Here is a 19026-nt window from a genome sequence, read left to right as displayed (position 1 = left end):
GCCATCTTAGAACCAGAAAAAAAACAAATCATACACTAAAAGTCAAACACCTTCTGTAACATATTTTAATTTTATTACAAAAATATTTTTGTCATGATTTGTATTTGCATACTGTATATAGAGGGGATTGCATAATAACTCAAAAAGAAATTCTTAGTCTTGTATATACTGGGGGTGTGGGCAGGGGTGTGTGTGTGTGTGCGGTGGGGTGTGGGGGTATATGGAGTGTGTGGGTGTATATGGAGGGGTGTGAATGGGATATGTATATGTGGTAGGGTGTGGGTTTGTGGGGGGGGCTTGTGAGGGGGTCGGGTGGGGGGTGTGGGGGACATAGGGTATGTTGGGGGTCATGTATATGTGGGGGGTTGAGGGGGCAGGGTGTGGGGTTTGTGGGGTGTGAGGGCAGGTGCGGGGTGTGGGGACTCCAACACTCCCCCATGGCACAGGAGTAGCAGGTGGAGCACTCGGGCACAGGTGCCTGGCAGGGTATGGCTCCGGCCAGAGCTGCACATCATAGCAAGGGGCACAGCATTCACTGGGCCATCTGTATCACTGGTACTTCCTGCCATACATGTGCAGCCCTTGCACTTTCTGGGCCAGGAGGGAAGCCCCAAGCGCTGGAGCTGGCTGCCTTCCCTGCCCCCCAGGGGAACGAACCTGGGGGTTCCCTCCCCTGCCATGCAGCCCAGGCAGGGAAGGCAGCTGGCTCCAGCATGTGGGGCTTCCCTCTATGCCCGGTGAGTGCAGGGGCTGTGTGTTAGTGCGGGGAGTGCCAGTGATGCAGACGGCCCAATGGAGGCTACGCCCCTTGCTGCAATGTGCAGAGCTGGCTAAAGCCATGCCCTGCCAGACACCTGCACCCTGAGCACCCCACCTACTGCTGCTGCCATCACCTGCTGGAGCTTCATGCCATGGAGGGAGTATGGGGGGAAAGTATATGTGGGGGGGTACCCACAGCCCCTGTGTTCCCTCATACCCACACGCTTCCCAGCTGCATTCCGTGCTGCTGCTGCCCTCCCTGACATGGGCTCTGTGTTGCTGCCAGCCCCACCCCCAGCCCCGTCTCTTCCCTACCTGCAGTCTGGAGCCAGCAGGAAACCTGGGAAGTGGAGCAGGTCCCTGGGGGCTGCGGCAGCAGCAGCCCTGCCCCAAAGCTGCGTGCTGGCTGGGCTGCGCCCTTCTTCCCACAAGGGTAGGATTGTGGTGCAATAGGGTATGTTTGGGACTGTGTGTCCACATGGGTGACTTGCTTCCACTCTTGTGGGTGGAAGCATTGGGCAGGGTGCAATTCATTGTGGGGTTCCACATGTTGGATAAAAGTGCTTGGTGGGCCAGATCTGGCCTGTGGGCCATATTTTGCCCACCCCTGTTATAGACTAACCAAATCAGAGATGCATAAGTTCCAAACAAACTAAGCCATGTGTTAGGCACCTAGCTCCTCAGTGCTGACAACACTTAGGTGGTTCTGATTATGCACAGAACAAGGGTTTAGTTGTGGACTTTAGTTCCCATAGGTACAGCTAGATGCTTAAATCCTTTTGTGGATTTGATCTTTTTGTACTTCAGTTTCCTGTTATGTAAAATGAGTGTTATAGCACCTGCCTGTCTTGCAGAGGTGTTGTGAGGATAATACATTAATGTATGTGAATGGTAATGGAAGCTATATAAGCTTCAGAGATAATTTGAATGGTCATTGCTGTCCATAAAATAGACAGAGCAAGGAGACTAAAAGGTTACTCATGCAGTTCTGCTAATGGATTCCAGATTTTACCTCGAGGACTTTTACCTCCGGAGGTGAATTGGCTGTCTGTATACATTCTTAGTCTTGTGCCTCTGTATTGATGCTTCCCTCATGAACAAAGTGTCCAACTATTCAATAGTATAAGTTTTATCAGATGGACATGTTCTGTAGGAACTGGATAGAGACCACCATTTTTTAACATGAGTTCCAGAAAGCAACTGGGCTCCAATACTGTTTGTCGCTGAACCACTTAAACAGGATTTGAATTATAGCTACATAGTTCAAAGCATTACACCTGATGTCAATGGATCCTTTAAAGACATGTGGTGAAACTCTAGAATCATAGACAAGTATGGCTGGAAGACACCTCATGAGGTCACCAGTCCAGCTCCCTAGCCATATTGGAGTCAATGAGAGTTTTGCTTCTGACTTCATGGGAGCAAAAATTAATGCAGAATATTTAGTTTTCACATCCTGATTCAACACTTAGAGTATAACAAGTACAGGGTCCTAAAATATTGGAAATGGGATTTGGCAAAAAAATAGAGTGATGATTCATAATTTATAGAATTCTTAAATAATTTATAGTAGAGAGCTGGCATAAATATATTCAAATAATGTGTTCAATATCAGCTAGTAATCAGTATTTGATCCCTTATGGAAAAGACATATGCTATTTAATTGAGATTAAGTTGATGGAGTTCTATAGAATTTGAACTAAAAACCCATATAATTTAATAGAAAATACTTTTAAGTATCAAATCCTGAAATCTGGTTTACAGTTCTATGAAAAGGTATTGGCTCATTTTCAAGGTTTTTTTATTCAATTAAACAGATGCTTTTCATAAGGGATAGCTATTACCATTATGACCCTGTGAGCTGAGCTCACTGCCCAGAACAAAAGTTTAAAATCAAACAAAATCATCTTGTCTAACTAACAACGATAGACTTAACAGAAGCAGTATACCATACACTCTGATGGGTCTAGCATTCATTATGATATTATCTAACCTAGAGAGAGATTTCTATGCTTGTAATTGGCTTTCTTATCACCTATTCCCTACATAATTAACTCAACAGTTGTGGTACATGAACTGAGCTAGACAAGGAGTTTGTCATTTAAGTTCTTTCAGTATAAATGTAACCAAAATTAAAAGAGTCTTTACTTTCAATGTGTAGCATTGCAGCCAATTTAAATCTGTGGAAGGCCACAGCTTTCTTTGAAGCAAAAATACAACGGGAAATAGGGCACTGAATAAACATATGCATATATATAAAGCAGGAGGTGTTAAATCTTAAATGTATAAAAATATCTCAGTTGAATTGATCCAGGCCGGTGTCACTTAGGCAAACATTTAGGGTGGAACAATCAAGGATGATAGTTGTTTATTAGTTCAAGCTGCATAAATGAGATGATTAAAAGTGACAGAAAGTTGCCACTTCTGTGACAACTTCCTGCAAAGGCTAGTTAATTGGTAGCGCTTTATCTGCATCTCAGCACCATGTGTCAAGTCCATTAACACCTTGAAAATAATTCCACTTCTGGACACTGAACCCCACCACCTCCTTTAGTATATTAGGGAACGCTAAACCATGCAGTGAGTATGGAATAGACCTGTGGCAAACAGTCTGCTTTACATTTAGTCCCTAGCAAACTCATCCCGCAGTCTTGTTAGCTCACTGCGCATATATTAATCGGGCAGCTTTTCAATGGTATTTAGGTGCCTTAGAATACAGACACTTAGTTCCCATGTGATTTCAATATGACTTAGGTATCTAAGTTGCTTTAGATACTTTGAAAAATTCCAGCAGGTACCAATCTGCCTCTTTAGGCACTTACTACATACAGAAATCTTTCCTCATGAGCCTAAATAAGTTCACTTGTTAGACTGATGCAGACAGCAAGCCAAGAGGAATATGTAGACAATGTATAACTAAGCCGCGAGGAAATTCAAACCAGTCCATGTCTGGGAGCCAACACAGATGCTGAAACCATAAGGTACAGTTCAGCTTAAGATCACTGTGTTATGATCTCATTTGGAATGTAATTTTTCCCCCCTTTGGTGCCAGGGCTGAGAATTGGGAGAAAAGGAAGATGGATTTGAATTTATAGAAGAGCTTGTTTCTGAAAATCAGAGAGATTAAAAGGAGATGAGAAGAAAGGGTAAAGTGATAGACTGGGGTACAACAGAGAATTATTGATTCTTTTTTTGTTTTAGAAGTTCTATTTAATGTGTATGTCAATGGAACATTAGAGGGGAGAAGACAAAGACCTGTGGGGAAATTCTTACTTCATTAAAATCAATGTTGCCTGTTGTCACTACTTCAACAGGGCGTGGATTATATATCCACAGATAAGGGGTTTTTTTTAAACATTTTAACCACTGTTGGGTCAACCACAAAACAATAATCACATATGCAAAAAACATTTCAGAATCTAGCTCTGATTTAGCCATGAGTTTTTAAGAAGAGGAGCAATTTCTCAGAGGTGGAGAACTGTAGTCCTGACACTCCTCTTGACTCAAGTTGCTTTGCAATCCCACAGCATCCCAGGATAATACGTAGTCCTCCCCCTAACTCTTCCTCACCAGGTGGCTGGGCTGATGCTCTGTCAATGCTCCTCTGCTCTTGCTGAGCTGGGCCACCTTTGCCTCTGGGCAGTCACAGAGCTGAAGCAGCAAAACCTCTGTCCCCAACCTGCATCACGCCTGCACCTGTCAGCCCTAAAGGGAAATTAGGGGCCTGGGGAAGAGGGTAGGGATTCCTCACCCTGATCCAGGCTCCCTCTGAGTCCAAGTCAGCCCAGCTGCAGGGAGCCCTGCACTGAGAATGATTTTCCCCACCCTAGCCAGGTTGGCTGCTCAGCCCCAGTCCCTATGGTTAAGAACAGACATTCAAAAAGCTGGAGCCTGAATTGATTCAATCTTTGCAGGTTAGTCTAACCTGTGTAGATTGAACCAATTTGCAAGTGAATAGACATGCATTTTTGACTCAGGAAATGCAGGCAACTTCCTGGGGTGGCTCAGCCCCAAAGGTGGAGGGCACTAGAGCTGGGGGGATGTGGCCAGACCCAGGCAGCCCTGAGTATGATTGTGGAGGCATTTAAACACCCACCCTGCCCTGCAGGGGCCCTAGCCACGGTGTGCCTAGAGGGGCAGGGAGGGGAGCAGCACCTGCTACGCACTTTACACCCCTGCCCTCACAGCTCCAGCAACGGGGGTGTGGCCAGCCCCCACGGCAGGATAAAGTGAATGGAGACGGGGGTTTAATTCCCTCTTCCATCCCCTGTCCCAGTGGCATGGACCCCAGTTCAGGTCTGTGTGGCTGGAGTGCAGCAGCCTGTGTCAGGGTCCTTGCCCCTCACTGCTGCAGGGGTGGAGGTGCAGCCAGGCACTGGCTAGCATAGCTCCTGAGGTGAAGGGGCAGGGAGGGGGTTTATTTCCCCCCTCCTTCTCCTCTAGCCCTGGGACCTCACCCAGGGTCTTTCTGCCTGGGGCAGACTGGCTCCTGTCAGGTATTTCCCCCCACATTGCTGCTGGATTAGCAGGGGGCATGGCCAGCCCCAGCAGTAGTCTCAAGTGAACTGGCCAGGGAGGGGGTTTAATTTCCCCCCTCCCTGTCCCACCAGCACCAACCCAAGCTGGGGTTTGCCTAGTGTTCTCCCATCGTTGCTGCAAAGGCAGAGGCAAGGGTAGGGATATGGCCAGATGCTGGCCGGCATGGCTCCCTGAGGCAAAGCGGGCAGGGAAGGGGTTTATTCCTCCCTCTGCCCCCTCTGTCCCTGGGGGACCACAGCCAGGGTCTGCTAGCCCCAACCGTCATCTCTGCTGATCACTCCCTGCATGAGATGAGTGGAAGAATAAGCCCCTTCCTTGCCCACTTTGCCAGATGCTGGAGGGAAGGGAGAAATAGACCCCCTCTGTGCTCCTTCACCTAAGGGAGCCATGCTGGCCGGCCTCTGGCCATGTTGCCACCACTGCCGCTGGAGCAGCGAGGGGGAGGGATCCTGATGGGGCAGGAGCCCCTGTGCTGGTGTCCTGGGTGTGCAAGCCTCTTCTCAGTGTGGGGGCTGCGCTGTGGGTGGGAGCGGGGCAGGCAGAGCTGCCACAGATTGCACAGCGAGGCTGAGCTCTGGCATCAGGGCTCAGATGGGTGGCCATAGCCCCCAAGCTCTCCCTATTTCCCCCTCCCTTCAGAGTCTGGCAAAGGAGGAAGGAAGGGGGGTTATTCCACTGCTCGCCTTGCACTGGGAGCGATTGGTGGAGGTGGCAGTCAGGGCTAGCAGAGCGTGGCTGCTGTCCACTGGGGATGGAGGGGGGAATAAACCCCTGCCCTGCCCACTTTGCCTCAGGGGGCCATGCCAGCCAGTGTTTGGCAACACTCCCACCCCTACTGCTGCAGCAGTGAGGATGGAGTGCCAGGCAGACCCCAACTTACCCTGGCTGGGGTCCATGCCACTGGGACAGTGATGGAGCAGGGAATTAAACCCCTGTCTCTGTTTGCTTTATGCTGCTGCCACATGCCCAGCTGCTAAAGCAGCAAGTGGAGAAATGAGAAATGGCTGGGGGGGGGATATACTTCTTCCCTGCCCCCTTCACCTTAAAGGGCCAGTGCCTGGCCATGCCCTCGCCCCTGCTCCAGCTAGAGAGCAGAGGGGCAGGGGCAGGGCCAGCCATGCTCCGCTGGAGCAGACAGCACAGCCTAGCCCAGGGTAGCAGAGCATCTTCTGTTACAGGTTTAAACCCGGTCTGCTCACTTAAACTGGTTCATGTGGAACTTCTGTCCCTAGCACGTGAACCTGACTTGCAAGTTGATGAGGGGAAGACCGCTTGAGATAGGGGACTCCTTCAAATGGGCAGACACATGTCTCAGGAGGGCCATCACTGGGATGGGGGACTCCTTCCCCTCTGTGGGAGGACAGCAGGAGGTTGTGGGGTGGGTGCTGGACAGGCAATCAGGATGACTCCCCTCTGTCCCCTTGGCTGGGCTGGGCAATGGCTAGCAGGCTGGTAGATGTGCTCGAGCACCCCTCACCCTCTGGCCTGGGCCAGTACAGACGTGCCTGCCTTTCACTGAAGAGTGAATATGCGTTCCATTTGTTATCGGTCCAATCTAGAGAAGCCTGCGAAGATTGGATTGATTCTGCCTCAGGCTTTTTGACTATCTGTACTTAGCCTGTGATTCTGTCCTCAGACACAACCCTCTTTGATTACGATGGGAACCCTCATCGATTCTGTTCACCTTAGGGGCAACAGAACTCTTTGAAAAAGCTTTGGCTTTTTAGGTGATGAAATGACAAACAAAAGCCTGTAGTTTTGAATAGAAGCAGAAGTCGCCCACTTTCACTTCAGAATACTGCAGCTTAAAATTACAAAATGCTTTCTAGGAAAATTCACCAGCATTCCAAAGGAAAGATTAATTTAGAAACAAATCAAGAGAAAATGCCAGTAAAAAGGGACTGTTTTAGTAAAAAAAACAAAAACAAAGCAAACAACTCCCCCTAAACAAAAAAAGTGCTTATTTCATTTGTGGAAATAGAATGTAATATAGAACTAGGTTATTGTCCTTAATATTTGTAAAAGGGGAAAAATTCTGAAACTTTACTGTTGTCAGACAATGCAGTGTCCTTAGTTTATACTCCAGTACTGCAAAAATCAGATTATTTGGAATACAAACCAATCCCTGCAATATTTTATGACTTTCTTCCACATCTAAGGCTAGGAACAGATGTTGTATTTGTCCCTCGGTAAGTTGTTTGTGTTTATCCCTAAGCAATAATATCCTGGAATTGACATGTACACACAGTGCCTTCCCAATCAGGGTTTAGTGAGTGGCTGAATGCAGTGCCATGTTTCTGCCATTGATTTAGTGTTGCAGTCCTAGGATAACTGTACAGAAAGGTGATTGGGAACAGTCAGCATGGATTCACCAAGGACAAGTCATGCCTGATCAACCTAATTGCCTTCTATGATGAGATGACTGGTTTTGTGGATGCAGGGAGAGCAGTGGATGTGATATACCTTGATTTTATAAAGGCTTTTGATATAGTCTCCCACAGCATCCTCACAAGCCAGCTAAGGAAGTGTGGGTTGGATGAATGAACTGTAAGGTGGATAGAAAACTGGCTGGATCGTTGGGCTCAAAAGGTACAAATCAAGGGCTTTGTCTAGTTGACAGCCGGTGTCAAGTAGAGTGCCCCAGGCATCTGTTCTGGAGCCAGTTTTGCCCAAACTATTCATCAGTGACCTGGAAGATGGGACAGAGTGCACCCTCAGCAAGTTTTCAGATGACACCAAGCTGGGGGAGTAGTAGATATGCTGGAGGGTAGGGCTAGGATTCAGAGAAACCTAGACAAATTGGAGGATTGGGCCAAAATAAATCTCATGAAGTTCAATAAGGACAAGTGCAAACTCCTGCATTTAGGATGAAACAACCCCATGCACTGGTACAGTCTGGGGACCAACTGGCTAAGCAGCAGCCCTGCAGAAAAGGACCTGGGAGTTAAAGTGGACAATAAGCTGAATATAAGCCAACAGTGTGCCCTTGTAGCAAAGAAGGCTAATAATATTCTGGGCTGCATTAGTAGGAGTGTTGCCAGCAAATTGAGGGAAATGATTATTCCTCTCTATTCAGCACTGGTGAGGCCACATCTGGAGTATTGTGTCCAGTTGGGCCCCCCAGCTACAGAAAGGATGTGGACTAATTGGAGAGAGTCCAGTGGAGGGCAATGAAAATGGTCCGGAAACTGGGGCATGTGAGTTGTGAGGAGAGGCTGAGGGAACTGGGCTGCTTTAGTCTGGAGGAGAAAAGACTGAGGGAGGATTTAATAACAGCCTTCAACAAACTGAAGGGTGGTTACAAAGAGACTGAAGCCAGACTTTTCTCAGTGGTATAGATAACAGAATAAGGAGCAACAGTCTCAAGTTGCAGCAAGGGAAGTTTAGGTTAGATATTAGGAAAAACTTTCTCATGAGGAAGAGAGTAAAGCACTGGAACAGATTATCTAGACAGGTTGTGAAATCTCCATCCTTGGAGGTTTTTAACACCTGCATAGACAAAGCCTTGGCTGGGATGCTGTAGTTGGGGATTATACTACTTTGAGCAGAGGGTGAGATTAGATAACCTCCTGGGGTCCCTTTCAACCCTAATTTTCTCTGATTTCTATGACATGGTTGTCTGTAAGCCTGCATTTTGTCCCAGGAAAGATGGTATCCTGGAATAAATGTGACACCTATTCTCAGCCCAAGTAGTGTCATATGTCTTGGGCCCTAATCCTGTACCAAGTTATGCAACTTTATATGCTTAAAGGCAAGGTGACTAAAAGTGTTCAAGTCAGATTTTAAAGTTCTGCTGTTTAAGAACAGCTACTCTGAGGTCAGCAATGAGATGCCCAGGGGGGTTAAAGTGTTCACTGCCACAGGCTTTTGTGTATTTTTAGACTTGCTGTCAGATTGGTGTCACCTCATTCTTTCATGTAGAGATTTTCCTGTCTGTCCAATGCAAACAGAAGAGGGCCACTGTAAGCAGGTGATAGCATATGTGATACTGGTAGAGAAATATGTGACTGAATCTTGGGTTTTCATAGATTCATAGATGTTAGGGTCAGAAGGGACCTCAACAGATCATTGAGTCCAACCCCCTGCACAGGCAGAGACCCCCAGGGTAGGGGAGAGCACCACCTCCCTTGGGAGCCCGTTCCAGACCTTGGCCACTCGAACTGTGAAGAAGTTCTTCCTAATGTCCAGTCTAAATCTGCTCTCTGCTAGCTTGTGACCATTATTTCTTGTAACCCCCGGGGGCGCCTTGGTGAATAAAACCTCACCAATTCCCTTCTGTGCCCCCGTGATGAACTTATGGGCAGCCACAAGGTTGCCTCTCAACCTTCTCTTGCGGAGGCTGAAGAGGTCCAGGTGCCCTAGTCTCTCCTCATAGGGCTTGGTCTGCAGGCCCTTAACCATATGAGTGGCCCTTCTCTGGACCCTCTCCAGGTTATCCACATCCCTCTTGAAGTGTGGCGCCCAGAATGGCACGCAGTACTCCAGCTGCGGTCTGACCAGCGTCCGATAGAGGGGAAGTATCACCTCCTTGGATCTATTCGTCATGCATCTGCTGATGCACGATAAAGTGCCATTAGCTTTTCTGATGGCTTCGTCACACTGCCGACTCATGTTCATCTTGGAGTCCACTAGGACTCCAAGATCCCTTTCCGCTTCCGTGCCACCAAGCAGGTCATTTCCTAGGCAGTAGGTATGCTGGACATTTTTCCTCCCTAGGTGCAGCACTTTGCACTTCTCCTTGTTGAATTGCATTCTGTTGTTTTCTGCCCATTTGTCCAACCTGTCCAGGTCTGCTTGTAGTTGTTCCCTGCCCTCCGGCGTGTCCACTTCTCCCCACAGTTTTGTGTCATCCACAAACTTGGACAGAGTTATAATCTGTGTTGTTTCTCCAGTGATAATGTGCTCCTGGACATTCCTTTGTTGACCTCAGAGTAGCTGCTCTTAAAACAGTGGAACCTTAAAAGCTGACTTGAACATGAAATTGCAGAACAAACCTTCACCAGCTGGATTGTGTTAAATGTGGTCTAAATGATGAAAGCCAATTTGCTTTATAGCAGGAGACAGTGGGCAGTCCAGAGATACCGGCACTCTTCATTTGCCCCTGGTAGACACTCTTGGAGCTTGAGAGGCCTGGTCCTATGTGCCTTGGGAACTCCCCTGTAGGGTCAAGCCTTGGAAGCACCTGCTCAGTTTTCCTCACTTCCAGAGATGTACTCCTGGCAATCTCAGGACACATCTGTGGAAACAGGAAACACATTACCCATTGTCCCACAAGATTAACAGGTGGGACCATGGATGATGTCTGTTTTGCCCAGTGAAGCTGATCAACTGTTCCAGGACACATTGGGCGACATCTATTGAGTGACATCTATTTCTAGCTTTAGTCTATAAGGTACATCTCTACCTTGCCTTCTGCCTGATATCAAACCAAGGGCCATGTTACACAGTAATCTTGGGGAGCTCCTGGAGCTCTTAACCCCTGGATTGTCTGCACATGAACACCTTAAAGTGGTTTTACACACTCATGATGCGGCTCAATGTTATATCACTTCAGGGCAGGATTATCTCTTATCTGCACTACCCAGCTTCTCTTTGTCATATTGAATGAAATAGTTTGAATGTTTGTAAAGGTTGCCCATTAGCCAGTTTCAGGAAGAAGATAGGATTTATCTCCTTATCTAGCTCATTGTTTCAGAGCTACGTGCGAAATGTCCTGACTTCACTTAAAGTCTTAATTTAAATTGTATCTTTAGAAGTTTTTTACAAAGAAAGCAAATATCCTGAATTCCGAGACATCAAAGCCTAAGGCCTTTTAACCAAATTGCTAAGAAAAGAGTATTTACAGTGATATGGAAGTCTCCCCAAGAATAATTTAAAAATGCTCAACAAAGGTAATTTCTGTTGAGTAAGATCCGAGCCCAAATTTGGGAGGTATGATAAGTTGAGTAGGAGGATCCCAATGACGGCAGCTCACTCAATAAAAACCTGTAACTTACTGTCCCAATTTGGAGGTGACTTCACTTGCAGAACAACGAAGGAAGAATCGCAAGTGTAAACTCGGATTAGATTGATCACCTAATCCAACCTCTCCGTGAACACGAATCTCTTAGTTCACGCTGAAGCCGTGGAGCACCTGAAAGGGACTGAAGGAAGGGGACGTAGTCCTATCACTGGTGAGCCCAGCCCATTGAACCGTACTACTGAGGCCAACCCATTAAATCGTACTACTGAGGAATGAAACCATATTTTGGTATTTGGCTTCTCGGAATTCTAGGATTGTAAGTATATTATGAAAAATAATAGTATTGATTCAAATTTAACTTTTAGTTGTAATTGTAGTTGTTTTTGTAACACTAATTCTTATAGCCATGTTTGGGAAGGAAGTGCATTCGGAGCATTGTTTCTGATATATGTAATTATTGTGTTTTTAATGTTTGTGGTGTTTCTTAAAGGTAAGCAGTGTTATATACGTAGCAAAGAGTTTTAAAATAACATTGTGTTGTATAAATTAAGTGTGTAATCATTGTGAAATCGTGCAATCAGCTAACTACTCCCCCAGCCAGTGCATCAAAACGAATCAGTAAATTGTGTGGGATTTTCTCTATTCCATAACCCACTAGAGACACTCTTCCATTAAGGTGTGATCACTCCTCACAGATGTGCCACCCAAGTTGAAGTCCTCCAGTATCCCAGGATCTCAGACACCCCTGCCTGACTCAACAGCCCTCTAGTGGGAATTCACAGTTTAGCCTCAAGTCACAGGGGTACAGTCAGACAAGGTTTCTAGACTAAGGCTGTGACTAGCACTAACGCTGATCAGCCTTTGTGCAGCTCATAGTACAGAGCGTAACAAGGCCCTAACATACCTAACTAACTCTTCAGACTAACAGGGCTAAGTTACTTAGGACTACTTGTGTGTAAATTACTCACATGCTTATATCTTTAAAAGAAAAAAAGAGGTTTTAGAGTATGGGCTTCTTGGGGCTGTGGCAGTACATTACAGAAAAACAAGCGATATAAATTTAGCAGGTTATTCTCTTTTGTGTCATAGACTCATCCTGAGAATTCATTCCTAACTCTAATGATGTGGTTCTTATTGACAATTAATAGGATTGATGAAATTGTTATGAATGCCTTTTGGCTAAGAACTATCTGTGATGCAGGAGCTTGTAGTACTATTTTATTCTCCCAGAATTTAAAATAAATGTTTTTCTTTATATTTATTTCTCTAATGAATTGCAGTAAATTACTATTTAGGTTTGTTATTTAAATTATTTAATGCACTGACAAATTGAGTGCTTTCATCTACTCTCTTTTACACAAAACGTGTTTTTTAGTTTTCACCTCCTTAGTAGCATTTAAATGTATTATTTTTCCTTTAAATTAATTTTAACATGTAAGTTGCAAAAAATAATCACACTGATTTGAATGTAATATGTAAAACACTTACCAGAATCTTCAGTACTCAGTTGTAAAGTAATTTTACAGATGCCACCTTGATCTTGGCAAGTAATGGGTATGGTGCTTAGGATGGTCAAAACATGCTCTTTGCCATCTTCTGCAATTTGTAATGATTGTGGTACAAACTGGAAAAAAATAGATTACCAATCTTAGATGATTATGCCATAAATTAAGGCAAAATTTGTATTTTTAATATTTAAAAAGTGAGGTTTCTTTTCAAACACTTACACATTATTATAATTGCTTATAAGATAACCATCATCCTAAAATTCCAAAGGTAATTTTTTTTTCTTAATCTTTTTTCAAACACCTTCAGTAATTACGAATATGTTTGCAGTTGTCATCAATAACCTGTAATTGTTTCTTATTTTCTACTCTGAAAAGTGTCTTTCACAAATCCTGAAAATGATATGATAGCATATTTGTGTTTTTTAAGTATCACTCTTTAAAAAGATCTCTAATTACAGTGTACTAAGAGAGATATTGACAGTTATCATGGGCTAAAGTGTATTATTGTGATACTCCTGAGTATAGAGTAGTATGCTAGAGCCAGGAGCAGCTTAGATTACTGAACTGTTTTCTTCTTGTCCTTTCTCCTTTCAGCAGGGAGCAATAGTTTGCTGGTGATTCATATATGAAGTAGCATAGCTCCATGGGCTTATGCATTGGAAAGCAATGTGAAAGGTCTTGGCTTTTTCCATTTCCTCCCTGTACATTTGAGCTTGTGAACCAGAGTACTAGAAAGAACATGGTGTTAGGGCTGATCAGAGCCTGGACCCCTGGGAAACTCTGAAAGTTCAAAAAAAAATCTCTCATTGTGCATAAGAAAAATAAACCTTGAAACTTTGTATTTTCTTAAGGAATGGATCTCCAGATCTTCCAGATTCATAGATTCATAGTTGTTGGGGGCTAGAAAGGACCTTACTGATCATCGGGTCCAGCCCCCCTGCACTTGGGCAGGAAAGACTGCTGGGATCTTATGATCCCAGCAAGAGAGGAATGAGGGAGGGAATAATGATTTATCAGAATGCAAGTAGCTAAGGTCAAAGCCAAGCGTTAATCCATTTTCCGGGATTTCAAGCCAGGGGTCAAACTAGAACCAAGGTCAGGGCAAGCAGTTGATCAAGGCCAGGAGATCCAAGACAGGAAAAAAAAGTCAGGATTAAGCAGGAGGGTCTAAGCCAACAGCGTTGTTGCTAAGAAGTCCTGCAGAAAGGCAGTTTATGGCAATTGACTCCACCTCAGTGCTGTGTGTCCCTATTTCCCCAATTCTTGAAAGGGGCAGCCTGTGATGCTCTGTATGTTTAGGCTTGACCTGGGGCTCCCAGGTCTTCCAGACACTCAATTGTGGTTGGAGGAGTCTACACACCTTGAGAGACCTTGGCTCCATCCAAGGCTTCCAAGGCTGTAAGGTTCCCAGTTTGCAGCAGTCCATCAGGCAGGCTGACAGGAAACCAGACAGAACATTGTAATTTAACCAAGTTTGCCTTTTCCAATAGAAATATACTCTACTGGAAAATTAGTGACCAGCACTCTTAGTTTGGCTCTTTCAAACCTAAACTCTGGGTAGGTCACATGAATGGATAGGGTCACTTCCCTTTATACCATGCATGTATATGTAAAGCTAAAAAGCAAAAAAAGCTTTCCATATTGTATATTCAATTTATACAGGATAATATTTTTCATTATTATTAGGGGCACAACTACATGGTAAACTGATAGTGCCAGGCACGAGTGCTCCAGGTTCTCTGTACTGCTGCACATGAGCTGCCTCCAAAATCAGAAATAGCAGTGTCTCTAGGTTTCTTATCAATCCAACTGAATGCCAATGCTAGTTAGCCTGCCCCCCAGGCCACTTCGCTTGCACGCACACGACCTTTCATTTAGGAGGTATTCTATGTGGAGCACTGCGTAATGCATAAGGGTATCACTGTCTAGGACAGGACATTTACAGGCATAGATAGAGAATCTTGATGTGCTTTATAATAAACTTTTTGTTCCGTTAGATCAACACCTGCGAGATTCAGTAGAGACTGTCATATTTACCAAGGGTTAGATCTTGGAGCATAATGGCAGTCTCTCTTTAAAAGGGTCTTATTTTGCACTTGATAATGTAATAGCACTGTCTTGGTACAAAGACTGTTCTTCATGATTAATACAGAGAAATCCTAAAAAATAGTTTAAAAATGACAGCAATGTTATTCACTTAACCAAAGCAACCAAGAATTTATAAGGGCCACAAATGAAAGCAGAGTAGAGGATTCCCATTTATTCTAAAGTGCTAATAAACCAGGCAGAGAAGGCATAACATCCCAAACTAGAATTTGAATAGGCAACCAGGGCTAGTAATTCCAGTCAACATTCAGGATAACCTTGAGTTTGTGGTTCATCCAAATATATCACCTCTTGCAATGTGATTCTCATTGTAGCTGCCTGTAGTCTCCCGTACCATTCACCCATGCGTCATGTCTGTAGGGGCTTTTCTGGTTTTGCCATTGCTTAAGGAAGAGACAGGCTTGTTACTGGATTAGATCTTGGAAGGGTCCCAGGGGGGTCTCCCCTGCCATGTCTTGTTGGAATAAATTATTTTAATTAGGAGGAAGATAGTTTGTCCCGCACTTCCTGGTACTTTCTTTCAATCTTCCTGACTGTTCTTCCTACTTGGGTCTCTGCCACCCCTACACCCCACCTAATGCCAACCAAAGATGTTGTTTCTGGATTGCTAGTGCTGGTACAGTATAGACTCTGGTGTTCCAGTCTTCTGAATTTATGATGGTCGGATTGGGATGTTATCATGTCCGAGTTTTCCCCAACCGTACTTGGTCCTACCTAAGCGTCTTTCCAACCCTGGGTTACCTTGCTCCCCAGTGTCTCTGTCTTTCTCTTGGCTCTATACTTGCTGTGGCTCAGACGTCCATCTCTTTTTGTCCCTTCAGGTCCTGCCTGGATCCAATCTGGGCTGGAGATGTCCGGAGTCCACAGTACTTCTTCAGGTAAGTCACTGAGCCTTGTATGGCTCTGCTTATCTTGGAAAGCCCCTTCCCGGGGCAGCCACCATGTCCCTGCAGTGGAACTCTGTTCTATTCTGGGTCATTCTGGGCCTATCGGGGAACTCACTCCCCGGTCCCCTAAGCTGCTCTTCTGCTGGGCCTTTTATCCCGGTCTCAGGGGGCCAGCCATTAATTCAGCCCCAGCACGCTGCCATAAAGCATGCCCACACCGATGTGGAAGCCAGCCCTGGCTCCTTCCAACTCCGCCATTCCTTTTACTCTTTTTCTTTTAGCGCAGCATTTTTTCCTCCTGCGTTTCACTTTCACTGCACTTCTGTTCCGGTGCAGCATCCCGCCGGCTCCACTCTTCACCCAGTCAGAGTAAGTCTTTCCTCGTGGCTCTGTGCCTGCCACACTGCCATTTCCATCTGACCTTCAGATACAGAATACAGATCTACCCTGCTGCCAAGGCAAATGCTGTCTACTATGCAATAAACTATGAAGCCACCAGATAATTGAAGGTAGGAGGCATGCTTTCTCCAATTGTCATAAAGTAAGTAGGGACCACAACATCTCACACAATGCTGACTGGTCTACACAAGACTCTGGTTGGAACCTAACAATATACACTGAGACACAATTATTGCTCAAAAAGACCAATAGAATTTGTTTCTTAATATTGAAAACAGCATCCAAATGCACTAATATATCAGTGGCATCTACCTTACAGAAACATTATCTCTGTGGGTTATACTTAAAAGATACTGATTTTTCAGTCTCTTCCTGTGACCATAGGGTGTGTATAAATGAAACAGGGGCCCTACATTGAAGCAGTGGGTTTTAAAACCCACCACTTCAATTTGGAGCTAATTAAACCCCCTGTCATGCCCCCATCCCACTGACTTACCTGGCTCTCTGGTGGGGAGGGGAGTGTGAGCTGCTGGTGGGTGGAGCAGTCCCTGAGCTAAATTGGGGGTGAAGGAGATGGTGCTTCCCTCCATAGCAGTGGCAGCACCCCCCCCAGGGGGGCACCCACCTGCAGGCACCCAGCCCGGGTGGTCTCAGGGGGCATCGCAGCTGCAGAGGGAAGCATCAGGTCTCCACGCAGCTCAGGCAGGCAGGCAGGATCCGGGGGGCGGGATCAGGCATGCTGCTTTTCTTGGGCAGATTCTGCTTTCCCGGGCTGCTGCCAGGCTGCCTGCAGGGCTTTCTGCAGAGCCGTGGAGCTGCATGGAGCCCAGTGCTTCACTTCATGGCTGTAGGGGCAGCAAACTAAAACTCCTTGAAGGAGTTCTAGTTCGCTGCGCCCCAAGTCATTTAAGGTGCATTACACCATCAAATTTCCTACAGTGGCTGGAATTAATGCGCAATACGCTGCTGAAGCGTGCAAACACCGACACCATTAAAACAGAGCAAAAGCATTTAGCCCACTTCAAAGTGTTGTGCACATATGCACCTCATTTCCTCTACACATGGCCCTAGGCAGATATTTTCTCGACATTAATTTCTCTCTCCTTATCCTTATAGTCTGAATGCAAAGGCATACTGACTCCATGGAAATGAGGCACTCCTAGCATTATACATAGCTTTGAGGAAATGCTATAGAATACATGAAGCCCTTTTTCATACTATGTGTTTTAACAGTGTTAGCATCTATACACTACACTGATGGGTGCATTAGAAAGGTTTCCAAACAAATAAAATGGTATATCATTTACTAAGACACTGTCTTACTAGAAACATAGCAGTATTGTTTATGACTATTAAGGCTTATCTTATTGTGCATTTATCTTTCAAAGCATGTTTGTAATAAATGCATATTCTTCAGTATAGAGAAAATCAGTAAATCAGGGCACATCACTAATACCTTAATCCCAATATAAAATCCAGTGCTCTCTTCAGACAATGACTGCTGATCAGGTGGGTCCTTCATAAAAGCAGTAACAGTGCAAAAGACCTGTAATAAATAAATAAATAAATATTGTATCTCTCAGTTTGTCTTGAAGTAAAGCATGAGAGAGATTATATAATCACATCATATTTTCTAGTTATCCGGGTTATTGTGTTTTTGCCTTTAGAAAAGTAATAGATTTTTAGGGTCTGTTGTTTGCAAGTTTGTTTATAAATCTTGAGGATTTAAATAATCTTTTGTGCATTTATTTGAAAAGGAAGGAGACACTGGTATTAGCTCTTAATAATTCTTAACACTTACATGGCACTTTCTTTTGTAGATACTGAAGCAACTATTAAAGGGGTGTATTATTCTTGCAATTTTGTTGAGGGAAAGACTGAATAAAGAAGTACTGGTAAAGAACATGTCCAAGGTCACACAGTAGGTTATATAGGTTCAGTTCTGTAGATTCTCAGGTTAGTGTCCTTCCCACTGGGCCATATAACCTCTTTTTAGTCCTTATTTTTCAGCCTTTCTTTTATTAGGACAATCATCCTCCCCCAGAAATAGTGTCAGACTCATAATAGAAGTTGTCTGCACCATTTTTCTTGGCACGTTATAAAAGTGCTGTCTAAATAATATTATATGTGTCTACATGGTTGTGTTTTGGGGAAAACACATAAAATGCCAAACCAATTATGTTTTATTCCTAAAACAGCCGTGCAGCTTTTATCTCATGGAAGCTACACACTATCTGCCATCTTCATATTTCCTTGAAAATAAACTCTATTGTTTCAGAATATTGAAGCTGAAAACACCATTTCTTGAAACACAAGATTATGCTACACAAACCCTCCTTAAAGCAACCTATTACAAATTGCCAGACTGTACCTATTAATTTCTCTCCTGCTCATAATTAGAATAACTGATAGTGACTTACAGAATCAGTTTCAGATAGCCAGAAGTCACATTTATGGTGGCTGATATTCGAAGGCTAAAATAACCTGTGAAGGGGAACTGCTTTATTTTATACAGGGAGTAAACATCTTGGGGTAGCTTTCCAGAACTTGATATATTGGCTATCCATGCCACAATGGCAGCCACCGGTGTCTAGTCATATTTGAAAATCCAGTTCTTGGTTAAGAAACTTTTTCAGAACAAATAACAATACTTTCAAAGCCTCATAGCCTTGTGATGCCAACCATTTTTAGGTTTGTATAAGACCTCCTCCTCTCCCTAACTCTGTACATGTCTCCTCTCTTACATGTATACTGCAATTTTCCTTTAAACTTTGTAGCTATCCTGTAACTTCTGCTACTGAAGTTTTTTGTGTCCACCCAGAAAGTGAGAAATGCCTTGGGTGAGGTATGTACCACCCCTAGATCC

The 19026-nt window shown here is 44.7% G+C and overlaps 1 protein-coding gene across 1 annotated transcript in view; it reads right to left on the bottom strand.

Moving 5' to 3' along the window:
* Nucleotides 1-19026, bottom strand: part of LOC102384375 (von Willebrand factor D and EGF domain-containing protein-like) — a 328357-nt gene that overhangs the window by 194082 nt on the left and 115249 nt on the right. The window contains exons 6-7 of the mRNA XM_025214561.1: nt 17617-17706; nt 12749-12884 (exon numbers count right to left, since the gene is read on the bottom strand). Coding sequence (XP_025070346.1) covers nt 12749-12884; nt 17617-17706 — 226 coding nt within the window. The remainder of the gene's footprint in view (nt 1-12748; nt 12885-17616; nt 17707-19026) is intronic.

The sequence above is a fragment of the Alligator sinensis genome, unplaced genomic scaffold, assembly GCF_000455745.1.
Source record: "Alligator sinensis unplaced genomic scaffold, ASM45574v1 scaffold1176_1, whole genome shotgun sequence".
Classification (NCBI taxonomy): Eukaryota; Metazoa; Chordata; order Crocodylia; family Alligatoridae; genus Alligator; species Alligator sinensis.
Note: the sequence above shows the minus strand (reverse complement) of the source record. Positions and strands in the feature narration are given on the sequence as shown.